The sequence below is a fragment of the Moschus berezovskii genome, chromosome 25, assembly GCF_049115385.1.
Source record: "Moschus berezovskii isolate FMDL1 chromosome 25, NW_MosBer_1.0, whole genome shotgun sequence".
Lineage (NCBI taxonomy): Eukaryota > Metazoa > Chordata > Mammalia > Artiodactyla > Moschidae > Moschus > Moschus berezovskii.
In genome coordinates, this window is record NC_142484.1 from 50,719,718 (window position 1) to 50,745,800 (window position 26,083).

General features: G+C 41.4%; 1 protein-coding gene across 7 annotated transcripts in view; it reads right to left on the reverse strand.

Moving 5' to 3' along the window:
- Positions 1 to 26,083, reverse strand: part of LOC129557796 (ferroxidase HEPHL1-like) — a 109,377-nt gene that overhangs the window by 58,214 nt on the left and 25,080 nt on the right. For 5 of the 7 annotated variants that reach the window (XM_088832066.1, XM_088832067.1, XM_088832072.1 and 2 more), the window contains 2 exons: positions 22,023 to 22,617; positions 6,864 to 7,097 (listed from right to left, as the gene is read on the reverse strand). In XM_088832066.1, coding sequence (XP_088688192.1) covers positions 6,864 to 6,870 — 7 coding nt within the window. In that variant the 5' untranslated portion in view covers positions 6,871 to 7,097; positions 22,023 to 22,617. Of the gene's footprint in view, positions 1 to 6,863; positions 7,098 to 22,022; positions 22,618 to 23,077; positions 23,193 to 26,083 lie in introns of those variants that run through there. The other 2 variants (XM_088832069.1, XM_088832068.1) reach the window with 2 other exon arrangements.

The window sequence follows — 26,083 nt, forward strand, 5'->3', positions numbered from 1 at the left end:
GTTGGTGACCTATGGCACTTTTCTGTCCCATGGAAACTGTCACTGTTTCATTCTTGTTACTGCTTTCGAGGATCATCATTTTACTCTATCATATAATGGTATTAAAAATACTCAATAAAGTAAATTCTAGCGCATCACTATAGTAAAGATATGCCAATAAATCTTATTTCCAGTTGTCTCTGAAGTCACACCACACCAGTTCAAGGAAACATTTGAGTAGTTTATGGGAATAGTAAAATAGAAACAACATAATGTGATAGTCATAGAAGCTTCTAGTTACTAAGTATGTACTGTGCATCAGGTTCTGTCCTCAGTGAATGTATACACATCATCTCCTTTATTCCTCAGAATAACACAATAAGTTGTATTCTGCTTTACAAATGAGGAACTGAGTCTTCTAATTAAATACAACTTATCTAGAGTCTTACAGTAAGTGATAAAGCTAAGGTGTGAATTGTATTTTTGATTCCAAAGACTACTAACCACCTACCTGATCATGTCGAATATGAAATCTTCCATTTTATTTCCTCGGCCTGCCTGACTGCTCAGTCGCTTCAGCTGTGTCTGACTGACTCTTTGTGACGCTATGGACCGCAGCCCGCCAGGCTCCTGTATCCATGGGAGTCTTCACATAAGAATGCTGGATTGGGTTGAGGATCTTCCCAAACCAGGGACTGAACCTGGGTCTCTTGCATCTTCTGCGTTGCAGGCAGATTCTTTACTGCTGAGCCACTGGGGAAACCCCTCTGCTGCTGCTGCTGCTACGTCACATCAGTAGTGTCCGACTCTGTGCGACCCCACAGACGGCAGCCCACCAGGCTCCCGCGTCCCTGGGATTCTCCAGGCAAGAACACTGGAGTGGGTTGCCATTTCCTTCTCCAATGCATGAAAGTGAAAGTGAAGTCGCTCAGTCGTGTCCGACTCCTAGCCATCCCATGGACTGCAGCCTACCAGGCTCCTCCGTCCATGGGATTTTCCAGGCAAGGGTACTGGAGTGGGTTGCCATTTCCTTCTCCAGAAACCCCTCTAGTGAATCACAAATATTTTATCAGTGATTTTATAAAATGTGTTAAGGTAATTTGGCTTCCCAGGTGGCACTAGTGGTACAGAATCCACCTGCAGTGCAGGAGACGCAAGAGATATGGGTTCAGTCCCTGGGTCGGGAAGATTCCCTGGAGGAGGAAATGGCAACTCACTCCAGGATTCTTTCCTGAAAAGTTCCATGGACAGAGGTGCCTGACAGGCTACAGTCCATGGGGTGGCAAAGAGTTTGACGTGACTGCACGCACTGTAGCTGGTTAAGGTCATTGAGTTCATTCCTATTGTTCAGGCTGTTAAAGAGCTAAGCAGTTTGTCTTAAAGTAGAGCATTAGGAAAATAAATATGCTCAGGTTTCTTCAGACAGTATGACTTCCGACAATACGTCTGAGCAGAAGCGTCAGCAAAGTCCGAACCAGTTAAATCTGGAAAGAACTCACTATTTGAGATATTACAGATCTTTCATGATTGAGGGGAGATCTCCAAAGAGTCCCCCACTTCAAAAATTATGATGAATTGGGACCAGCCCAATAAGGAGTTAGGGCTCATCAAGCAGGGGCTATTAGGTGGATGAGATGGGAAAGGTCACACAAGTGTGGTTGCTATTCATTTGGGAAAGGTGAGCCTTAGGCCAGTTGGTAAGCTGAGAAAGGGAGCCAGGAACTCCCTCGCTAGCCTAAATCACCAGGCCCATAGGCTGAAGTGTTTGCAGGTTAGCTGTGCCTCCTATCAATCAGCTAGAACAATACTTTCTCCAGGATTCCCATTGACTGATTCACCAAAGAGCTCAAAATATAAAGCCGCCAAACACAAGAGAAAACAAGCCACTATGACTGAGTCACAGCATCAAACTTAGAACTGCAGATACTGAAATTGTCAAATACTGAATGACAGAATAGGTAAGTATGTAATGTTTACAGAAATAGGAAATATAGTCACAGGTTACCAATCTACAAGGAATTACTTGAAATAATAGATTAAAAAAGTCTACAAACATAATTTTTGAAATGGAAAATCATTCGATAGGATTCCTGAAATATTTAATAAGAAACAGCAATTCAGGCTGCTGTTTGAAGAGAAATTTCATAAGCTGGTAGTAGGTGAAAATAAAACTATCCAGAATGCCATAAGAGAGACAAGGAAAATGTGAAAGTGATGTCACGAGAAATGGAGGCAGAATGAGAAGGTCGAATAGGAGTATACTGGGTTGGCCGAAAGATGGTATGGCTTTTCTGCACCTGAATGACCTTTGTGGCCAACCCAATAATTTGATTCCCAGGAGGGAGGGAATTGAGAGAATCTACGAGAGACAATATTTCGAGAGAGAATGACTACAGGTTTTCCACAACTGCTAAACACGTGAATTCACAGACCAAGGAGGTACTGTATACCACTAGCAGGAGAAGTACAAAGAAATACACCCTTCAGTGAAACTGCAGAACTCCAAGGACAGGAGTCATGAAAAACAGTCTCAGAAAAGGGGACAGACCTAAAAGAGACCAACGGTTAGAATGACAGCAGAGTCCTTAACAATACCAAAAGCCAGAAAACAATATATTTGAAATGTTGAGAGAAAAAAAACTTTTCAACCAGAATTCTGTACCATGTAAAACTCTTGTGGGGATGCACAGCCAGATCCCCTTCACAGAAGGACGAGCCTCTCCGCTGCAGGGAGCGGGGTCAGTAGACACCCTTCAGGTGGAGAGCTGCCTTATCTGAGGTGGATAATTAGGACTTGACTACACAGGAAAATGGCACCCACGTACCAAACTGACCTCTCATTCTCAAATTCACCCCGTTACTCATCCATTTCCTTTTCTATATCCTCTCATCTAACTACCAATTGCTTACTCTTTGAAGTCGATACCTATGTGTAGGTATATTTACCTAAGTCTATTTTATTTTACATAGCACTGAGATCAGTAACTATCCATCAAGCAATCTGGACTAGACTGAGTACTGAGAAGCAGATATGTGTGCATATGTGTCATCTTACAGCCAAGATAACATGAGATGATGAGAAAACCACGGCCAAAATATAGTGCTAACGTGTACACTTAAACACTGACTGGCGCAGACAGAAATATCCATGAGATGGCATGCCCAAATTATTTCTAAAGTTGTTTGACAGACTTGTTTCCTCCCTCATGGCTCAGTGGTAAAAAATCTGACTGCCTGCCAATGCAGAAGACGTGGGTTCGATCCCCGGGCTGGGAAGATTCTCTGGAGAAGGACATGGCAACCCACGCCACTATTCTTGCCTGGGAAATCCCACAGACAGGAGCCTGGCAGACCCCACACGCAAAGACCCCACACGACTTAGCAACTAAAGAACAACAGAGGGCTAGATACTGTCAAGGGATATACAGATATCTGTCAGCAAGTTCACATTCTCCAGAAACGGCAAACTTAGCTGAGGGAAAAACAAACTGTACTGAAAATAGGTCACACTCAAAGAATGTTTAAAAAGCAATTAACTAGCTGCCATGCTATGGGAATTAAGCAGGACTTCAAAGATGAGTGTGATTTTAATTAAGCAGAGAGTTAAGAAAGGCCACCACAGGAGGGCATACGCTATCCCCTAGTTTCCATGACACTAAACTTTCATAGAGACCCTCATGTGGTTTATAAGCATTTTCTCTGAATCACATGCTAGGCTATTCTTACTGTATTGTTTTCATTACTGTATCTTGTTCTTCTCCTAGCAGGGGACGACAGAGGATGAGATGGTTGGACGGCATCCCTGACTCGATGGACATGAATTTCGGCAAGCTCCGTGAGTTGGTGATGGACAGGGAGGCCTGGCATGCTGTGGTCCATGGGGGTCACAAAGAGCTGGATATGACTGAGCAACTGAACTGATGATGACTGATGCTCTTGTTCTTGGTATGTCCTTTTTGATTCAGCTTCAAGGAATTCCATCCCGCAGCTTTTTAATTACCACTATTTTATATTAAAGATTATAAGTTTTCTTACCTAAACTGGAATTTCATTTAGATCACAGAAGCTAAAATTCCCCTACATTTAACCCCCTTCAGAAACTCTCTGCTCAGTAGGAACTCATTATTTCTACTATCATTTGCTCACCCTATTTATCTCCTGAGATATTTTCAGAGGAGCCAATCTGCTCATTTGAAATTCTATAACAATGATCATCTCTAACACGCACAGTTTTAATTATATGCTAGCTTGAACTATTTTTAATTGGTTATCATGTGTATGTCCTACCGTTCCCGTGAGGTTCTATTCTCCTGGAAAGCAGACTTTAGCTTTCTTCTACATATCTCTAAACACACAGAATGCCACATGCATAAGAGCTGTCATATAACTGTTCATTCCTTATTGAAAAGGATGAGGCTAATAATGTCAAATATCAAATACTGCTGAAAGTCAGTTCATGGAGCCATTCTATGCTGTCACGTCAGTCATGTCCAATTCTTTGTGACCCCATGGCAGGCTCCTCTGTCCATGGGATTCTCCAGGTAAGAATGGGTTGCCGTTTCGTCCTCCGGGCAATCTTTTCAACCCAGGGATCGAACTCATGTCTCTTACATCTCCTGCACTGGCAGGTGGGTTCTTTACCACTCATGCCACCTGGAGCTAGCAGTTCATGGAGGCAGGTATTCTCAAAGATTCTCTGGTTTCCTCTCTCTCTATGAGTGTTTTAACTTAAGAGCTCTAGTTTTACTCTAGAAACTTCCCAACTGGGCTTCCTTACAACCTCCTCTCCTATGCTGTTGTCAAAGTGATCTTCCTGAAACCCAAATCTGATTTCATCACCCCAATGCTCAAAGTCTTTCAATAGTTTCTCACTGCTCTAGGGGAAAAAACCCCAAACTCCTCAGCATGTTTCATCTCCTTCGGTGGCCCTGGTACCTAAATGCCTTTTCGTCCTCCTTGCCTCTGCATGAGCTGTTTCCTTGTCTGAGATTTCCAACTGCCGCCTCTGTACCCTAGTCAAATCAGAGTACTGCCTTGTTTGTGAACAAGACTTTCCACAGTGACTTAAAAGGCTTTCTTCTTTGGAATCCCAAAGCACACTGTGTATGATCTTATCATACCTACTGCTCTTTTGTCTTCCATCTCTGCGTTCCTAGCACCTAGAAGAACGCTTTTCACTTAGGAGTGCTGAATGAAAGGAAAAGGCAGCAAAGAGAAAGGATCTTTGATGGTGGTTTAAAAACAGGTCATTGGTTATGTTAGCAGTTGGGGAAGAAGGTGAAAAAGACCAGAGATACAAAGAATGAAGGATGGAACTGGTAGAAAGGAAACATTTAAAATATTTCAAAAATCTCGCAAGGAAAACAAAAGAAATGGATACAAGAGAGAAAACACATCAAAGTTAGCAAACACGTAAAGGTAACGGATACAAGATAGAAAACATGTCAAAGGCGGCTCCTTTTCAAAACCTAGAGTCGCTGACCAAGTTAGAAGGCAAAAGCAAGCGAGCTGAGAGGACAAACAAGAAGGTCTAAAAAGAGAGTACGTCGAGGAATCGTATCCTACATGACAAGGACAGGGAAGACTGAAAGAAAGGCTGGAATGAGCCTGGAAGGATACAGCACAGCCACGGAAACACAGAAGGGAGAATTTCGGGCATCATAATGTTCATTCTTTCGGTTTCCCAGGCTTGGAAATCTTAAAAAAAATTTCTTTTGGCACATTCCTTCTCTCCAACTGCTTTGAATCCATCACCAACTCCTATCTTTTCATTTCTTCTTTTTGAATATCTTTCAGATCAGCTATTACTCTCTTGGCACTGTCACTGTTCTTTCATAAACCTCCAACGTCTCTTAACTGAATTACTGCAGAGCTCCTAAGAGGTTTCTAATTCTAGTGTCTCTACCACCAAATATAACACGAAGGCACACCCTGCCCACTCTCAGACATTCTCTGTGAAGCTTTCTCCCACCTCCTCCCCACCAGATTTAATCACCCCCTCCTCATCCATGCTACCAAACAGGGGTTGGCCAACTGTGGCCAGCTGGTCAAATCGGGCCCCTTCCTATTTTGGAAACAGTTTTACTGCAACACAGCCACTCCTACTTTGACTGCGTACGGTCTATGGCTGCTTTCATGGTATTAACAGCAGAAATGAATGGTGGCAACAAAGACCATGTGACCCACAAAGCCTAAAGTTATTTATTAGGCTATTTCATTTATAATACAGTATTTATTATATTAGTTATTTTTCTCTTCATAGAAAAATTTGACTACCTCTGGACTATACCATGATATTTGCATTTTACTTTAATAATTACCTTATCCTACTGATAATAAAAGTTGATAACAGGCACTTACTGAGATGGGCACTGTTCTGAGCCATTAGGTATATTATCTCATTTACTTCTTACAACATTGCTAAGGGACAGATATTATTCCTATTTCCATTTTACAGATGAGGAAACTGAAGCTTATTATTCTAGACCCCACGCTTTCAACTACAACACAAATAATGACTACCCTATTTTCTTGAGCTTATTAAGAACAAAGATCATGTCGAAATCAGTTTTGTATTCCCAGAGACTCACACAGTGTCTGACAGAGTAGGTATTCCATAATTGTTTGCTAAGTTAATCTCACTAAAATAACCACTTTTACTCTGCCTTCTCTCCCATGAGCAATGACTTGGTTGCTCGCTGTATCGCGTCTAAACTCCTCTGGCTGGCATTAAGCCTGACCATAATCTGGGACAACTGAACCTAGCAAAGTTCAGAAAGGTCAATAAAGATCAACTCCTGTTTCAGAATTGGCTGCTTTTCCTTTGGACACCGTATGACTCGAACTCAGCACATGAGATAAACTAAGCTGCCGATAAAACTCACCTGCCATCACGGGACCTGTGGAGGCTGCCGTGGTAGCTGCTCACTTTGCTGTGGACACTCCCTGCTGTGCTTCTCTGGTCATCCGCCACGGCCAGCTGAGTTGAAGGAGCATGTGTGGATATCCCTTGAGTGGAAGTTCCTCTTGATTTCCTTATGGTAGGAGTATCTGGATCCCTCAGGAGGGACTGAGCAAAGTCAGGTTCCTGGAGGACCTGTCGGCTGTCGTTCGCTATCCTAGATAACAAAATAGTAAGTGTAAGATAGCAACCCTACAGACCAAAAACGATTCTCTGACAGACTGATGCTATTCTTCAAAAAAAGAAAGCTCTCCAAACAATGTCTTTAGGACAGATATAAGGTAACACTGTTGACAGAAGAGAGACTAACACAAAAATCTGTGTCAATCTGTTCCCTAAACTGGTATGATGGAAAGAGGTTCGTATTAGAATATGGAACTCAGGATGTTAGTTCCAGTTCTATCAATAGATATGTGATCTTACGCAAGTCATTATCCCCTTTACTTAATTTTCCTCATCTATAAAATGACCGCATGCAATTTCATCATTTTTCAAAAGCCCCTTTCGGCTAAAGAAATTTATCGTTCTTGAAGACACTGAAATATTGCAAAGGTACTACCATAAAGTAAAAATAGTATTTTCTTGCATGGTTTATAGAAGTAGTGGAGGTCTCATCATGGCATAGACTCATTTTTTAATTTGTAAGAGCAGTTGTTTTGGGGTTACAAGATGATTTTATGACAGAATCTGTTGTCTAGTGCTTGAATAAACCTGACCGTAACTAGAACAAAACATATGAGAAATTAACTTACGCAAACACACAACGAAGTCCCAGACATAATAAAGGCTTAGGAGAAAAAGAATTAAGGGGACGAATTATGTCCAGAGCTAAAGTTTTTAACTGCTATGAAATGACTAAAAGCAGATCGGTGTTTATGTTGATGAACAAAATGGTAATTAAAGAGCCAATTCAACAGGTGCAAAGTTCAGTGTATCAGTTTGGGTAAATAAGTGACCATAAGAATCATAAAGTTAAAATGAGACAATATTATTTTTAAAAAAAGCTCCGACATGTGAAGATTAGATCATAAATTGACAAAGTGCATACATTCTAAGTTTCCAAATTAGGAAAGAATCACTGCTGTTACTGCCATCGTTATTTTTCGAGCTGGGGTAGAAGAACTCAAAGACTAGTATTTGTTGAGTACCTGCATAATGCCAAGCATTTTACATATATTCTCTGTTAATCTTTCTTAATACTGTTTTTATTATAGAGATTAACTCCTGAACAGACACGTCTATGGGGGTGGAGATCCATCAAGAGTAAATACTATGATCCCCATTTCATAGATGAAGAAACTGAGGTCACAAAGGATTAAAGAACTTTTCAAAAGTCATACAGAGGAACAACAACTGGGGATCAAACTGACGTTTAAATGTTTCAAAGTGAATCATAAAGGAATGATACAACATAATGTTTACCTATGTCCTGAAAGTATCACAAACTAGACAGAAGAAAGAACAACTCCAACAAAGCTATTACCACATTTATTCTTCTGTCGTCAATGGCCCTGTGCACATATACACACATCCAAAGTTGCTCTGGACTGCTGAATTTATTTTCTAAACTTATTTTTTAAAATTGGTTCAAACTGATTTCTGGTCATTCCAAACATTTAATCTACCTTCAAATGGTGAAGGTCTGTCTCCTCATTTTACAAATAAGAAAACAGGGGTCCAGAAAAATCAAGTGATGTGACCCAGATAACTCCAAAACAAGATGTCTAAAACTATTTCAACCACTGTCAGAATTATTAGCATCAGTTCAGTCGCTCAGTTGAGTCCGACTCTTTGCGACCCCATGAATCACAGCACGCCAGGCCTCCCTGTCCATCACCGACTCCCGGAGTTCACTCAAACTCGTATCCATCACGTTGGTGATGCCATCCAGCCATCTCATTCTCTGTCGTCCCCTTGCCTCCTGCCCCCAATCCCTCCCAGCATCAGAGTCTTTTCCAGTGAGTCCACTCTTTGCATGAGGTGGCCAAAGTATTGGAGTTTCGGCTTTGGCATCCGTCCTTCCAATGAACACCCAGGACTGATCTCCTTTAGCATGGACTGGTTGGATCTCCTTGCATATGTGGTTCACTGAGAGAAGGACCACCAACTTGACTGTCATAATTTTAGAAGCCAGTCTTTCAACAGCACAGTATAACAGAGGGGTTAACAGTAAAGACTAGATGCTAGAATCAGACTGCTTGGGTTTGAATCTCAGTTCTACCACTCACCAGCTACTGAACCTTGGTTCTGTGTTCTCATCTGTAAAACGACCATCTTCCTCACAAGGTTGTCTAGGGGAGTGAATGATTTCGTGCTTAGAACAGTGCTTGGAGTATTAAGTGGACTCAACTGATTGGAAACCATTGTTATGGTTACTCTCTAGTCATTTCTCAAAGGCTCAACCAGACAAACGCTACCAATGACTGTAGGCTGCTCACACTCTGCAGGAGTGACTCTCTAGCCCAGAGCACAGTCCCAGCAGGGAGGGTCACAATGCCTTTGCTGAGTCAGGGAAGTGGGTGGTCCATGGTTCCAGAAAACCAAATGGCAGGGTTTTGAGGAGGTCGAACCAGTTTCAAAAGGATTCTGGCCCGGTCAGGATCCCCAAGATAACTGGGATGAGTCCCCAAAAGGGCAGTGTTGGTTTAGTTTAGCCCCATCTCAAGTTTCTAACACAAAAGAATTACTGTATGACAGAATGGCTTGTGTGTGGCCCAGAGGTGACCAGGAATGCTAATTCAAACCCTCTCCTTAGAATTATGGAGATAGCAACCCACTCCAGTGTTCTTGCCTGGAGAATCCTGGGGACAGGGGAGTCTGGTGGGCTTCCGTCTATGGGGTCACACAGAGTCAGACACGACTGAAGTGACTTAGCAGCAGCAGCAGCAGTGATTTAAATACAGTTTAAACTTTCAAAGAATACACAAATAAATCTCCCAAGTAAGGCTGCTGCACAGAAATCAAGGACTTGGTTTGTTTTGTTTGCTACTGACCCTGTGGCATCACCGAATAGTTGATGGCAGAGAGAAACCACTCATTAACGGCTTTCTCAAAGGATGAATTCCCAGAAAAGACATTTTTGTCTTTGTTGAATTAACCTTTCCCCTTCTTTCCTTCTCGGCCCAATGAAATTGCATTTAAGGGAGAAACGCATTGTCCGATAACACTAGCAGCAGTCTCAGATATGGTAATAAGGAATGTATGTTTTTCAATTGTGATCTTTATAGATTTCAATCTAATCTGTGTAACAGAAGCTGCTAATTAGTGATAACTGAGAAAACACATAATTTAAGATCTATTTTAAAAGTACATTAACCCATACAAAACACAACATTTTACATATAATCTTAAGACTTTTATAGAAATTCATTTTCCCAAGATTTATTTTCCATGTACCTTAGGTTACATAAAATCATAAGAATATGGATTCCACTCACTTAGAATTTGTGACAATTCAAATAAGTATAAATATTAGCTTTATACTTGGTAAAAAGTCTGAGGTCATCTGTTCCTTTGTGAATACTGCAGGGTCTTATTTTATTCTATTAAGTAAGCGGTCAAAAAATGAAAGATTCCTCAAATATGGCCAAATCGTTTATTTTACCATGACTCTCTAATATGCAATTTGGCCAACTATGAATTAAAATAACATCTTTAACATGTTTCATTTTTTATCTGCTCATATCGTTTCACTATTTTGGCTTTAATGTGTATGACTTAGAATAAAATAACATGCTATCCCTTTAAACAATTTATGGTGTAACTTGCAAGAACAATGGACAACTGGAAATGGAAATCTAATACTGGGTGACTTTAGCCAAGGCACCGAGCCTCTCTGTGCATGCTTCCACATCTTTAACACAGAGATGATAACACTAGTCATCACAGAAATGTCAAAAAGATCAAAGAAGAATATATATATGTGTGTATATATATATAAGAGCATTCATTTGTTTTTAATTTTAAGATGATAATTTTGAGTTTTTTAAAAAAAGATTGGCTTTCCCTCAAATATTCTGAATTAGTAAGGAACAGGCCTTAAGCCTGGTTCTACCTGGCTATCTTTTCTGAGTACGTTTTTAGGTTGAAGATTTCATCATACCTGGTGGCAGCTGAGGTCATAATCTTGTTGGGATATTTCCTCCAAATCCAAATTGTTTCAACATAGGAAACACACACACACACAATTATGTAAGTGTGAAGCCTGTGAACACCACGATAATTGACTAATTGATTGATAATTGACTAATCAATTGATAATTGTTACCAAAATGTGACACAGGGATATGAAGTGAGCAAAGATGTTGGATAAAAAGGCACCAACAGATTTGCTCAACACAGGGTTGCCACGAGACTTCAATTTGTAAAAACTGTGGTGCCTGCAAAACAAGAGTCCAAAATGCAGTACCTAGATGCAATGTCAAAAATGACAGAACGATCTATTCGTTTTCAAGGCAAACCCTTCAGTATCACAGTAATCCAAGTCTATGCCTTGACCAGTAATGCTGAAGAAGCTGAGGTTGAACGGTTCTAGGAAGACCTACAAGACCTTCTAGAACTCACACCCAAAAAAGATGTCCTTTTCATTATAGAGGACTGGAATCCAAAAGGAGGAAGTCAAGAAACACCTGGAGTAACAGGCAAATTTGGCCTTGGAGTACAGAATGAAGCAGGGCAAAGGCTCATAGAGTTTTGCAAGAGAATGCACTGGTCATAGCAAACACCCTCGTCCAACGACACAACAGAAGACTCCACACATGGACATCACCAGATGTACAGCACTGAAATCAGATTGATTATATTCTTTGCCGCCAAAGATGGAGAAGCTCTCAGTTCAGTTCAGTTCACTCAGTCGTGTCCGACTCTCCGCGACCCCATGAATCACAGCACGCCAGGCCTCCCTGTCCATCACCAACTCCCGGAGTTCACTCAAACTCATGTTCACAGAGTCGGTGATGCCATCCAGCCATCTCATTCTCCGTCGTCCCCTTCTCCTCCCGCCCCCAACCTTTCCCAGCATCAGAGTCTTTTCCAGTGAGTCAACTCGTCGCGTGAGGTGGCCAAAGTATTGCAGTTTCAGCCTTAGCGTCAGTCCTTCCAATGAACATCCAGGATTGATCTCCTTTAGAATGGACTGGTTGGATCTTCTTGCAGTATAAGGGACTCTCAAGAGTCTTCTCCAACACCACAGTTCAAAAGCATCGATTCTTCGGCGATCAGCTTTCTTTACAGTCCAACTCTCACATCCATACATGACCACGGAAAAACCATAGCCTTGACTAGACGGACCTTGGTTGGCAAAGTAATGTCTCTGCTTTTTAATATACTATCAAGGTTGGTCATAACTTTCCTTCCAGCAAAAACAAGATTGGGAGTTGACTGTGGCTCAGATCATGAGCTCCTTATTGCCAAATTCAGACTTAAATTGAAGAAAGTAGGAAAAACCACTAGACCATTCAGGTATGACCTAAATCAAATCCCTTACGATTATACAGTGGAAGTGACGAAGAGATTCAAGGGATTAGATCTGACAGACAGAGTGACTGATGAATCGTCGATGGAGGTTCGTGACTCTATACAGGAGACAAGAATCAAGACCATCCCCAAGAAAAAGAAATGAAGAAAAGCAAAATGGTGTCTGAGGAGGCCTTACAAACACCTGTGAAAAGAAGAGAAGCGAAAAGGAAAGACACACTCATTTGAATGCAGAGGTCCAAAGAATAGCAAGGAGAGATAAGAAAGCCTTCCTCAGTGATCAGTGCAAAGAAATAGAGGAAAACAGCAGAAGAGAAAAGACTAGAGATCTCCTCAAGAAAATTAGAGATAATAACGGAACATGTCATGCAAAGATGGGCTCAATAAAGGACAGATTTGGTAGGGACCTAAGAGAAGCAGAAGATATTAAGAAGAGATGGCAAGAATACACACAAGAACTATACAAAAAAGATCTTCACGACCCAGAGAATCACGATGGTATGATCACTCACCTAGAGCCAGACATCCTGAAACGTGAAGTCAAGTGGGCCTTGGCAAGCATCACTACTAACAAAACTAGTGGGGGTGATGGAATTCCAGTTGACCTACTTCAAATTCTAAAAGATGATGCTGTGAAAGTGCTGCACTCAGTATGTCAGCAAATTTGGAAAACTCAGTCGTGGCCATAGGACTGGAAAAGGTCACTTTTCATTCCAATCCCAAAAAAAGGCAATGCCAAAGAATGCTCAAACTATCGCACAATTGCACTCATCTCATATGCCAGTAAAGTAATGCTGAAATTTTTCCAAGCCAGGCTGCAACAGTACATGAACTGAGAACTCCCAGATCCTCAAGCTGCATTTAGAAAAGGGAGAGGAACCAGAGATCTAATTGCCAACATCCGCTGGATCATGGAAAAAGCAAGAGAGTTCTAGAAAAACATCTACTTCTGCCTTATTGACTAGGCCAGAGCCATTGTGTGGATCATAACAAACTCTGGAAAATTCTGAAAGAGATGGGAATACCAGATCACCTGACCTCCCTCTTGAGAAATCTGTATGCAGGTCAGGAAGCAACAGTTAGAACTGGACATGGAACAAGAGACAGGTTCCAAATAGGAAAAGGAGTACATCAAGGCTGTATATTGTCACCCTGCCTATTTAACTTCTATGCAGAGGACATCATGAGAAACGCTGGGTTAGAGATAGGCAGATGACACCAACTTTATGGCAGAAAGCAAAGAACTAAAGAGCCTCTTGATGAAAGTGAAAGAGGAGAGCTGAAAAAGTGAAAAAAGTTTGCTGAAAACTCAACATTCAGCAAATTAAGATCATGGCATCTGTTCCTATCATTTCACTGCAAATAGATGGGGAAACAGTGGAAACAATGACAGACTTTATTTTGGGGGACTCCAAAAATCACTGCAGATGGTGACGGCAGCCATGAAATTAAAAACACTTGCTCCTTGAAGAAAAGTTATGACCAATCCAGACAGCATATTAAAAACCAGCAACATTACTTTGCCAACAAAGGTCCGTCTAGTCAAAGCTATGGTTTTTCCAGTAGTCATGCATGGATGTGAGAGTTCGACTATAAAGAAAGCTAAGCCTTGAAGTATCGATGCTTTTAACTGTGGTGTTAGAGAAGACTCTTGAGAGTCCTTTGGACAGCAAGGAGATCCAACCAATCCACCCTAAAGGAAATCAGTCCTGAATATTCACTGGAAGGACTGATGCTGAAGCTGAAACTCTAATATTCTGGCTACCTGATGCAAAGAACTGACTCACTGGAAAAGACCCTGATGCTGGGAAATATTGAAGGTGGGAGGAGAAGGGGACGACAGAGGATAAGATGGTTGGATGGCATCACCAACTCAATGGACATGAGTTTGAGTAAACCCTGGGAGTTAGTGATGGACAGGGAGGCCTGGCGGGCTGTAGGCCATGGGGTCACAGAGAGCTGGACATGACTGAGCGACTGAAGTGACTGAAGTGAACTGTCTGCAAAGCACAATAAAGGGAAGTGCAATAAAACAAGGTATACGTGTTTTCTTGACTAATTTTCTGTTTACCTATTCATTTTTGTTTTTAAGGATAGGTAGTTCTTTGGCTCCATCGAGTCTTAGCTGTGGTGTGTGGGCTTGGCTGCCCTGCAGCACATGGGATCTTAGTTCCCTGACCAAGGATCAAACCCATGTCCCCTGCACTGCGAGGTGATTCCTATCCACTGGACCGCCAGGTAAGTCCCCACCTATCTGTGTTAATAGAGATACGCTAATCTGTGGGCTCCTCCCTTTTCCTTCTGATCCTGTCACTTTTCACTTTTAAGGCTGTGTTAGGTGTTAAATCAATGCTCCAGCTGCCCAATGCGCTTCAGTGCTCACTGTCAACAGTATTCTATCTGACGTCACTGTTGCCACACCAGTGTGTTTCCTCATCAGACCATCACATTTGTCAAGCGTATCTTTTCCTATTTACCAATGTATTTCTTTCAAGCCTGTTTGTGCTTACTAGTGTTTTTAAACAATATATAGTTTCCTCCTCAGTTCAGTTCAGTTGCTCAGTCATGTGTGACTCTTTGCGACCCCATGAATCACAGCACGCCAGGCCTCCCTGTCCATCACCAACTCCCGGAGTTCACTCAAACTCATGTCCATCAAGTCGGGGATGCCATCCAGCCATCTCATTCTCTGTCGTCCCCGTCTCCTCCCACCCCCAATCCCTGCCAGCATCAGAGTCTTTTCCAGTGAGTCAACTCGTCGCATGAGGTGGCCAAAGTATTGGAGTTTCAGCTTTAGCATCAGTCCTTCCAATGAACACCCAGGATTGATCTCCTTTAGAATGGACTGGTTGGACCTCTCTGCTTTTTAATATGCTATCTAGGTTGGTCATAACTTTCCTTCCAAGGAGTAAGCGGCTTTTAATTTCCTGGCTGCAATCAGCATCTGCAGTGATTTTGGAGCCCCAAAAAATAAAGTCTGACACTGTTTCCCCCTCTACTAAAGTATAAACTCAACGAGGAGTTTTTTCCCCCCAGGGGTCTTATTCCCAGAGCCTAGATCAGTGTCTGGCACATAGCAGGTGCTCATTAAATACATACATACATTTACAAGATGTACTTATACTTAGCTTTATGAGAAAAAGTTACAGTTAAAAGTATTCAGCACTTCCATCTTCTTGAACAAGACTACGTTCCTAGCATACTTAACCTACCTAATACTCCTTGTTGTTATTTTCCAGAGACTCAGAAGAACCTTTACAAAAATAACTGGTCCTGTTATTATCATTGTTGAGTGACTTTGCCAAAAACTACACCCTCATCCTATCTTGGGGTTCTCTTTTCTTTCTGCTAAAGGATGCTCTTTAGAAATTCTTATAGATAGGGTATGCCAGAGATAAATTATTTTAGTCCTTGCCCCAAAATGTCTTTCTCTTGTCCTCAACCTGCAGTGGTGCTTTAGATGGATAAAGTTATCATCACTCAGCATTTTAAAGATATTAGTTCATTATCTTCTAGATGTTATTGTTGCTGTTGAGAAGCCTGCACAGTTGATCATCTTTTGGAGATTTCTTCTCTCTGGTAGCTTTTAGTTGCAAAGAATGTCTCTAGCCTTCTAGTTGCAAAGAATGTTTCTCATTGCGATTGATTTTTACTTGTCCTGCTTCGTATGCACAGCGTAGTTTTAATGTGAGGTTTGACAAGTTATCAGTTCTGAAAATTTCAGGATGTACTTCTTTAGTTATCATTCCTTAGTCATTCTTACAGCCCCTTGTTCTAGGACTCCCACTAGATGTATACTGAAGGTTCTCAACCTGTTTTTAATATCTCTTAATGGCATAATGGTTTTTCCCATGGTCACGTATGGATGTGAGAGTTGGACTGTGAAGAAAGCTGATCGCCGAAGAATTGATGCTTTTGAACTGTGGTGCTGGAGAAAACTCTTGAGAGTTCCTTGGACTGTGAGGAGAGTCAACCAGTCCATTCTAAAGGAGATCGATCCTGGGCGTTCATTGGAAGGACTGATGCTAAAGCTGAAACTCCAATACTTTGGCCACCTCATGCGACGAGTTGACTCACTGGAAAAGACTCTGATGCTGGGAGGGATTGGGGGCAGGAGGAGAAGGGGACGACAAAGGATGAGATGGCTGGATGGCATCCCCGACTTGATGGACATGAGTTTGTGTGAACTCCGGGAGTTGGTGATGGACAGGGAGCCTGGTGTGCTGCGATTCATGGGGTCGCAAAGAGTCAGTCACGACTGAACTGAACTGAAGTAGACAAAAGAACTGTACACAGAAAAGTATAAGACACTGATGAAAGAAATCAAAGATGACACAAACAGATGGAGAGATATTTCATGTTTCTGGGTCGGAAGAATCAATACTGTGAAAAGGACTATACTACCAAGCACAATCTACAAATTCAACGTGATCCCTATCAAATTACCAACGGCATTTTTCACAGAACTAGAACAAAAAATCGCACAATTCATATGGAAACACAAAAGATCCCAAATAGCCAAAGCAGACTTCACAAAGAATGGAGTTGGAGGAATCAACCTTCCTGACTTCAGATTATACTACAAAGCTACAGTCATCAAGATAGTATGGTGCTGGCACAAAAACAGAAATATAGACTGATGGAACAAGATAGAAAGCCCGGAAATAAACCCATGCACCTATGGGTACCTTATTTTTAACAAAGGAGGCAAGAATTTACAATGGGGCAAAGACAGGCTCTTCAATAAACGGTGCTGGGAAACCTGGACAGCTACATGTAAAAGAATGAAATTAGAACACTTCCTAACACCTATACAAAGATAAACTCAAAATGGATTAAAGACCTAAATGTAAGATCAGAAACTATAAAACTCTTAGAGGAAAACATAGGCAGAACACTCAATGACGTAAATCAAAGCAAGATACTCTATGACCCACCTCCTAGAGTAATGGAAACAAAAACAAAAGTGAACAAGTGGGACCTGATTAATCTTGAAAGCTTTTGCACAGCAAAGGAAACGATAAGCAAGGTGAAAAGACAGCCCTCAGAATGTGAGAAAATAACAGCAAATGAAACAACAGACAAAGGATTAATTTCCAAAATATACAAGCAGCTCCTACAACTCAATGCCAGAAAAACAAACAACCCAACCAAAACGTGGGGAAAAGACCTAAACAGACATTTCTCCAAAGAAGACATACAGATGGGTAACAAACACATGAACAGATGCTCAACACTGCTCATTATCAGAGAAATGCAAATCAAAATTACAATGAGATATCATCAAAAAAATCTACAAATAATAAATGCCGGAGAGTGTGTGGAGGAAAGGGAACACTCTTGCACCGTTGATGGGAATGTAAATTGATACAGCCACTATGGAAGATGGTATGGAGATTCCTTAAAAAAACTAGGAATAAAACCGCCATATGACCCAGCAATCCCACTCCCAGGCGTATACCCTGAGGAAACCAACGCTGAAAAAGACCCATGTATCCCATTGTTCACTGCAGCACCATTTACAATAGCTAGACTGTGGAAGCAACCTAGTTGTCCACTGACAGATGAATGGATCAAGAAGTTGTGGTACATATGCACAATGGAATATGACTCAGCAATCAAAAGGAAGGCATTTGAGTCGGTTCTGATGAGGTGGATGGACCTAGAAGCTATCACACAGAGTGAAGAGAGTAAGAAAGACAAAGACAAATATTGTATTCGAATGCATATATATGGCATCTAGAAAAGCAGCACTGAAGAATCTATTTATAGGGCAACAACGGAGAAAGAGACATGGAGAAGACACTTATGGACATGGGGAAGGGTAGGAGAGGATCAGACATTCTTCACCACCTCAAATCCTATTTCATTATGCCTATGTTAGGGCCAAAGAAATCTGCATTTTGACAGTTTTCCAGACTTGAGAAAGCATAACACGCACAGTACAGAAAAAACAGGGACGTGTTGCAGACATTCTCACATGATCGGAAGTACTGTTCTCATGAACTTCCTGCATTTTCAGTTTCCTTGGCAGCATCAGTTTCTAGGCCTTCAGACTCCCATCAACTAGATATTCAGTAGCTACATGGATCAAATCGTTTCCAAGAAACTGCCACTGATATTAAGTTTGCCAAATACATGTATAAGCTTACACTGAAGCTGACTAATCCAAACCATTTTCTTCACAAGCCTTAGATTATAAAGACAAATGACAGAAACTTACAGCACAGAGGCATTTATTAGAACTCTGCAGTAAGCCAGGGCTTTAAGAGAATGACACCTGAAAAACTCTATCCTTGAGTTCAAAAGAAGGCACAAGCTTGTAAACACAATACAAGATACAGCAGCATGACCTATGAAGCAATCAAAATTATCAAAGACTTCATGTCAGTCCCTCAACACAGGATTTTTGAATGAGTATTTGCCTGTACTGGCAGTATGGCCATCAGTATTCTAACAAAAAATGCGAGCAAAGGCACAGAGGTTCGAACAGGGTGTGTGTAGTGTTGCTGGGGTACGAAGAGCGCATGAACTGTAAGCACAAGAGGTAAGCACTTTCAGAAACATGTGTACGCATGTGTGTGTAAACACTGACATAAACATATCAATGGACATATCTGTACATCCAACTGCCAACTCACCACAGACCCACTCCTTCCTTTCCAATCCTTCCAAAACCAAACTCTTCATTTCCACTCCTTAGTTTCTCCATTTTCACAAATGGTAATCCCACTCTTCTAGCTGCTCAGGCCGAAACCCTTGGGGTCCTCCTTGAAACCGCTTCTGCGTATCCACCTCACAACCTACCAGCACTTCTTGTCATTCGACTTCGCAACCTATCTAGAATCTGACCACTTTCCAAACGTCCTCCACAGCGTCCACCCAGTTTGAGTGATTAGTACCTCATCCTTGGATTTCTGGAGTGGCTTCCAGTTCATCTCCATTTGTACACAAGAACCAGGGTGATCCTTTAAAGACATGCCACCCCTGTGCTCATGATCATGTCTCTTCCGCGCAACAGCTTCTAACTCACTCAGAATCAAATCCAAATTCCATAAAGGAGCTCTAAAGACACCTCCCAACCCCAGTGCTTTCTGATCGAATTTCCTTCCCTTCTCCCTTACTCACACGGCTCGAGCCTCTGTGGTGTCCCCGTTGTTGTGTGAATATAACCAGCATGCTTCCACTGCAGAGCCTCTGCACTAGTTGCTCTGCTTCCTCTGCCTGGACTGATCTTCCCGAGATACCTGTATCATTTGTTCTCTCATTTCATTCACATCCCTGTCACACTGTCTCCTTATTAAAAAGGACTTCCCTAATGTCTCCATACTGTTTCACTGTCACCTAACTCTATTCTTTCTTATTGGCAGTCACTGCTATCTGACATTATCTACTTATCTGTATCTTACCATTCCAACCATCACTACAACTGTAGCTCCATAAGAACAGACCACATTTTGTTCACTACTCATCTCCACTATTTGGAATGGTGTCTAGCACATGCTGCTGCTGCTAAGTCACTTCAGTCATGTCCGACTCTGTGCGACCCCACAGACGGCAGCCCACTAGGGTCACCCCCGTCCCTGGGATTCTCCAGGCAAGAACACTGGAGTGGGTTGCCATTTCCCTCTCCAATGCACGAAAGTCAAAAGTGAAAATGAAGTCGCTCAGCTGTGTCTGACTCTTAGGGACCCCATGGACTGCAGCCTACCAGGCTCCTCTGCCCATGGGATTTTCCAGGCAAGAGTACTGGAGTGGGTTGCCACTGCCTTCTCCGGTCGAGCACATGGAATACATCCAATTGATATTTGCTGAATGGATGACTGTTGACTAAATATACTCATATAGCCCTTACCCAACTTAACAGCTTCCCTGGTGGCTCAACTGGTAAAGAATCTGCCTGCTACTGCAGGAGACACAAGAGACGTGGGTTCAATCCTGGGGTCAGAAAGATCCCCTGGAGAAGGAAATGGCAACCCACTCCAATATTCTTGCCGGCAAAATTTCACGTGTGGACAGAGGAGTCTGGCGGGCTCTATATATAGTCCATGGGGTCTCAAAGAGTTCTACATGACTGAGCGCTCACCCCACATACAAGTTAAATAGAAAGATGACTAGAAGGAGTATGGAAGACATTTGAGCTGTACAAAATTGAGAGCAGAAATATCTGATGAGCCATAACTAAAACCAGATAAGGCAATGAGAATGAGACAGCTGTGAAATTAGTTAAATAAAAGCAGCAGAATCTACAACTGACTGGATGTGGGAGCTTGGGTCAATGAAGGAGCAATATGCCTTCTAGGAATTAAAAAAAAAAAATGAGCAAGGAGTAAAATCAATTTTAGACATGTTGAAGTTGAGGTACTTGAGACAAATTCAGGTTAGGATATCCAACGGCTGCTTGTTAGGCGGATTTGGAACTTACCAGAAAGATGACAAGGCTATAGATTTCGATTCAGGAGGCATCAGTGTGTGAGGAACAGTTAAAATCAGTGAGATGAAATTACCCAGAGGAAGCACGTAGAATCAAAAAGAACAGAAACAGACTGCTAAGAAGCACCAGGAAGAAGAAGAAGATGCAAGAAAGGAAACTGAGAAGGACTGGACTGAGATGTAGCAGACCACAAAAGTTTGCACAAAACGCTGAAGTGATTTTCGGGAGAGGAGGACAGACTGAGGTTGAGGGGAGTAGGGGTCACATACGGAATGACGGTGAAATGAAATTCAGGTTTGAAGTGAGTGACATAGATTTGGCATAAGTGCTGAGGAGAATGAAGAGAAACCTTCCCGTCGACCACACTGGAAACTGACTAAAGACAAAGAGCAAATAGAGCGGCTATGGTTTAAACTGTCTAGCAATAGGAGAATGGATAAGCAAAATACAGTAATCTATACAATGGAAGATAAGGAAAAGGAAAGAACTATTAATGAGCACAAAACCATTAGTGAGTCTTGAAAACAGAGCAAAGAAGAGCACTCTTAACTCAAGCACAATGAGAGTTATACACGTATGGCTTCATTTGTATGAAGCTCTAGAATACACAGTGATCACCTAGGGAGGATGCTAAACAGCAGTTGCCTCCAGAGGATGGCACAGACATGGGCTGACTAGCAAGGAGCATGAGAGCGTGAGGCAATGGTAATGATCCAGTGCTACACCCTTCTAAGGATTTGGCTTTCTAAGCTGCAGGTTTTTATCAAAAGTGTTCCGTGCAGCACTGCCCATAATAGCAAACCCTTGGAAATACTTAAATAACCATCAGTAGAAGATGCTAAGTAACTCCAGATAGTAGTATTAACACAATTGGCCATTACACAGCAATTAAGAGGAAAGAACCAGACTAACAAATATAAACAACGGATACAGATATAAACACAGATACATGTACAACATTATATATTTTTATATATATATATATATATATATATGGAACGTAAAAAAGTATAGAATGTTGCTTATGGATATGCTTGTGATGTACAGTAAGAGTATAAACACAAACATAAGAAGAATTAACGACAAATTCAACACAATGATGATCTCATCTCTGGGGAGAAAAGAGGGAAATGAAATCAAGATGGATACTAACAAAGGAATCTTCAACTCTACCTGTACTGTTTTATTTCTTTAAAAAAGAAATCTGGGGCATTCCCTGGTGATCCAATGGTTAGGACTTGGTATTCTCACTGTCTGGGCCCCAGGTTCCATCCTTAGTTGGGGGAACTAAGATCCTGCAAGCCATGTGGGATCTTGGGTGTGGACAAAAAAAAAAAGTCTGAAGCAAACACTGCAAAATATTATTGGACAAAGCTAGACAGTAAGAGTTTTATAGGTATTCATCTATGCTTTATCCTTGGAACATTTAAGAACACGAAAAGGCACAACATTATAGTATAAAAAAATGCAGTATTACTACCATACACGTTATTACTAACAATTATGTTCTCTTAAACAAATCTGTAAGACTGTCAGGTAAATGTCCTCAGGCCTTTAGGAAATGCTTACAATCTATATATTGGAAGTGATTTGAAAAGTATCTGACATTTTCTGGGTCTGAGTATGTTAATACATGACAGTAAAACAGAACCAAGGGACTTCCCTGGCAGTCCAGTGGTTGACTTCGTGCTTCCAGTGCAGAGGCCACGGGTTCTATCTCTGATCAGGGAACTTAGATCCCACATGTTGCATGGTCAAAAAAACAAAACTGAAAAAAAGAAAAACAGAAATGACAGAACTACTGTAGTCAATAACACCGAAATCATAAAGATATTCCAGTCCCATTAAATCATTAAAGATATTTAATAATGAGGCAACAAATGATTATGTTCTCTATATCTTCTAATCTTTTATAAATGGCATTACTTTTATAACCGGGGGTGGGGGGGAACTGCAAGGGAAACATATCAAACAATCAATATCTTGATTACGTTTTTCTTAATTACTTTAAAATTTTCTTCACAGAAATGTTTTTCTTTTTCCACCTTTCTCATTCCATTCCAAATTCCTAAGGAAATGAACAGCTCTGAGGCATGAAACTTCTGTTCAAAATTATAAGTAATATACACACTTCAAAAATTCTTAAAAACTGATGAACCAGAAGACAAATAATTTTAAATATGCTGCAAAAGAAGCAATGGTCCATGAAAAATCTATGATTTTCACACCTACTGCATTCCATATCTTCAGGCCAAGGAACACCAAACAGCTCCCTGAGCTTCGAGCACTCACTGTGAGCCTGCTGACAGCCCGCGGCAGGGAAGGGTGACACGTCCGTACTCCACACAGGAGCACAGAGCGCACAGAGAGATGGCCGGAAGTCCCGAGAGCAGTCCAAATTCACCCCAGGGCGGAATGGCCGGGAAAAGTCCAAACCAAATCATTAGATGGACAGTTGTATACAAGTCAAAGTTTTCTTCACATATAATATGGCAATATTCCTGTTTTTTCTGTTTTAGAAGATTTCTGAAGGCAATTAAAATCTTCTGAAGGGAAGTTTTTGTGTTTTTCAACAAAACCCTCTTCACCCTACCCTAGAGATTCTGATTTGGTTAAGTATGAGGTGTATTACAGAATCTATACGGATATTTTAATTATTACAGGTGATATTAATGAAAACACCTAGCTCAGAACGACAAATAACAATACATACAGTCCATTTTACACAGAAAAACCCACAAAAGATATGTGTCAAATGCTCAGAAACCTGACTACTGCTTGGCAATGGGATTACAAGAGATTTCAAATTTGTTTTTCTTATGTACTTCAATTTCTGTATTTTTGTCAACTAACATATATCAATAGGAGAGGAGGACAAAAAATGAAAGGAGAGGGTAGGAGAGGAAGAGCAGTCGTTATACACAGGGGTATACATTTTGAGGTGGCAGGTAACGGAAGAGATATCACTTTGGTCTCATATTTGCCTGTTCTTTTTACATTAAAAGCAAAATTTAAAAACATACACTAGAGTTCTTTGAACTCTGAAAGCACACGATGTAAACAGAGCTAATACTGTAAGCTGATATTAAGGAAACAGAAAAAATAGTGGCCCCAAACATAAAACCATACTAAAATTATCATCATAACCACAGGAAGGGATCAATTATCCCTTTTGACTACCAAGTATTTTTTTCACATGTTTATATAATCAGTTTCAGAGTCATTGCTGACTTTTACCTCATAACATAGTCTCACCACAAGGCCTTTCCACTAAGACTCAATCAATTTATTTCTAATTTGATATAAAACATTTTCCAGAAGGCTTCTATACACAACGCAGTCACAAAACCGAGTGTCACTTAGAGAAACAGGTGTTCAAAGAAGTTAACTGTGTAACAGACGTGATAACTGATAGATAACTATATGGGACGATCCCTTTACCACTTCTTATCACTATTCAGTTCAGTTCAGTTGCTCAGTCGTGTCCGACTCTCCGCGACCCCATGAGCCACAGCACGCCAGGCCTCCCTGTCCATCACCAACTCCCGGAGTACACTCAAACTCATGTCCACAGAGTCGGTGATGCCATCCAGCCATCTCATTCTCTGTCGTCCCCTTCTCCTCCCGCCCCCAACCTTTCCCAGCATCAGAGTCTTTTCCAGTGAGTCAACTCGTCGCATGAGGTGGCCAAAGTATTGCAGTTTCAGCTTTAGCATCAGTCCCTCCAATGAACACCCAGGATTGATCTCCTTTAGAATGGACTGGTTGGATCTCCTTGCAGTCCCAGGGACTCTCAAGAGTCTTCTCCAGCACCACAGGTCAAAAGCATCGATTCTTCGGCGATCAGCTTTCTTCACAGTCCAACTCTCACATCCATACATGACCGCGGGAAAAACCATTGCCTTGACTAGACGGACCTTGGTTGGCAAAGTAATGTCTCTGCTTTTTAATATACTATCAAGGTTGGTCACAACTTTCCTTCCAAGGAGCAAGTGTCTTTTAATTTCATGGCTGCAGTCAGCATCTGCAGTGATTTTGGAGCCCAAAAAAATAAAGTCTGACACTGTTTCCACTGTTTTTCCATCTATTTCCCATGAAGTGATGGGACCAGATGCCATGATCTTTGTTTTCTGAATGTTGAGCTTTAAGCCAACCTTTTCACTCTCCTCTTTCACTTTCATCAAGAGGCTTTTGAGTTCCTCTTCACTTTCTGCCATAAGGGTAGTGTCATCTGCATATCTGAGGTTATTGATATTTCTCCCGGCAATCTTGATTCCAGCTTGTGCTTCTTCCAGCCCAGCGTTCCTCATGATGTACTCTGCATATAAGTTAAATAAGCAAGGTGACAATATACAGCCTTGACGCACCCCTTTTCCTATTTGGAACCAGTCTGTTGTTCCACGGACAGTTCTAACTGTTGCTTCCTGACCTGCATACAGGTTTCTCAAGAGGCAGGTCAGGTGGTCTGGGATTCCCATCTCTTTCAAAATGTTCCACAGTTTATTGTGATCGACACAGTCAAAGGCTTATCACTATTACTATACAGTATACTGGAGAAGTCAATGGCACCCCACTCCAGTACTCTTGCCTGGAAAATCCCATGGACGGACGAATATAAAATAACACTACATATAATAGTATATATATATATATATACACACACACACTATATACAATAAATATAACATATATTTATATATAATAACATATAACACACTATATGCAACCAGCACTTCCAAGCATGAAGAAATCATTTTAAATGAATAACTTTAAATTAAATCAATGTTCCCATCAAGAACAACTTCAAAATACAGGAAAAGTTTTAAAGTATCTCTTGAAGGCTACTAGAGAACTACTGAAGGAAAAGAACTAGACAGACCAGGAATCAGAGAGCAGGGAAGCATGCAGAGGTGGCCCGATAAGTGCGGCCACTTCTCCAAGGAGGTATCTGCTGAACCTGGGTGTAAGGCAAGAGCCTGAGACGCAAGTTTTGCCTAGGCTGATGCTAGAGAACCAAGAAACCAGCAGGGCTCTGGTAGGCGTGCAAGACCATAGACAGTACATGTGTATATTTAACTGAATCACCTTGCTGTACCCCCTGAAACTAACACAACACTGTGACTCAATGATGCTCCAATATAAAATAAAAATTAGAAGGAAAAAAAAGACTACAGACAAAACTCAAAACAAAAGGGACAGATGGGTGAACGGGGAAGTTCCGAGGTTTGGGCCTG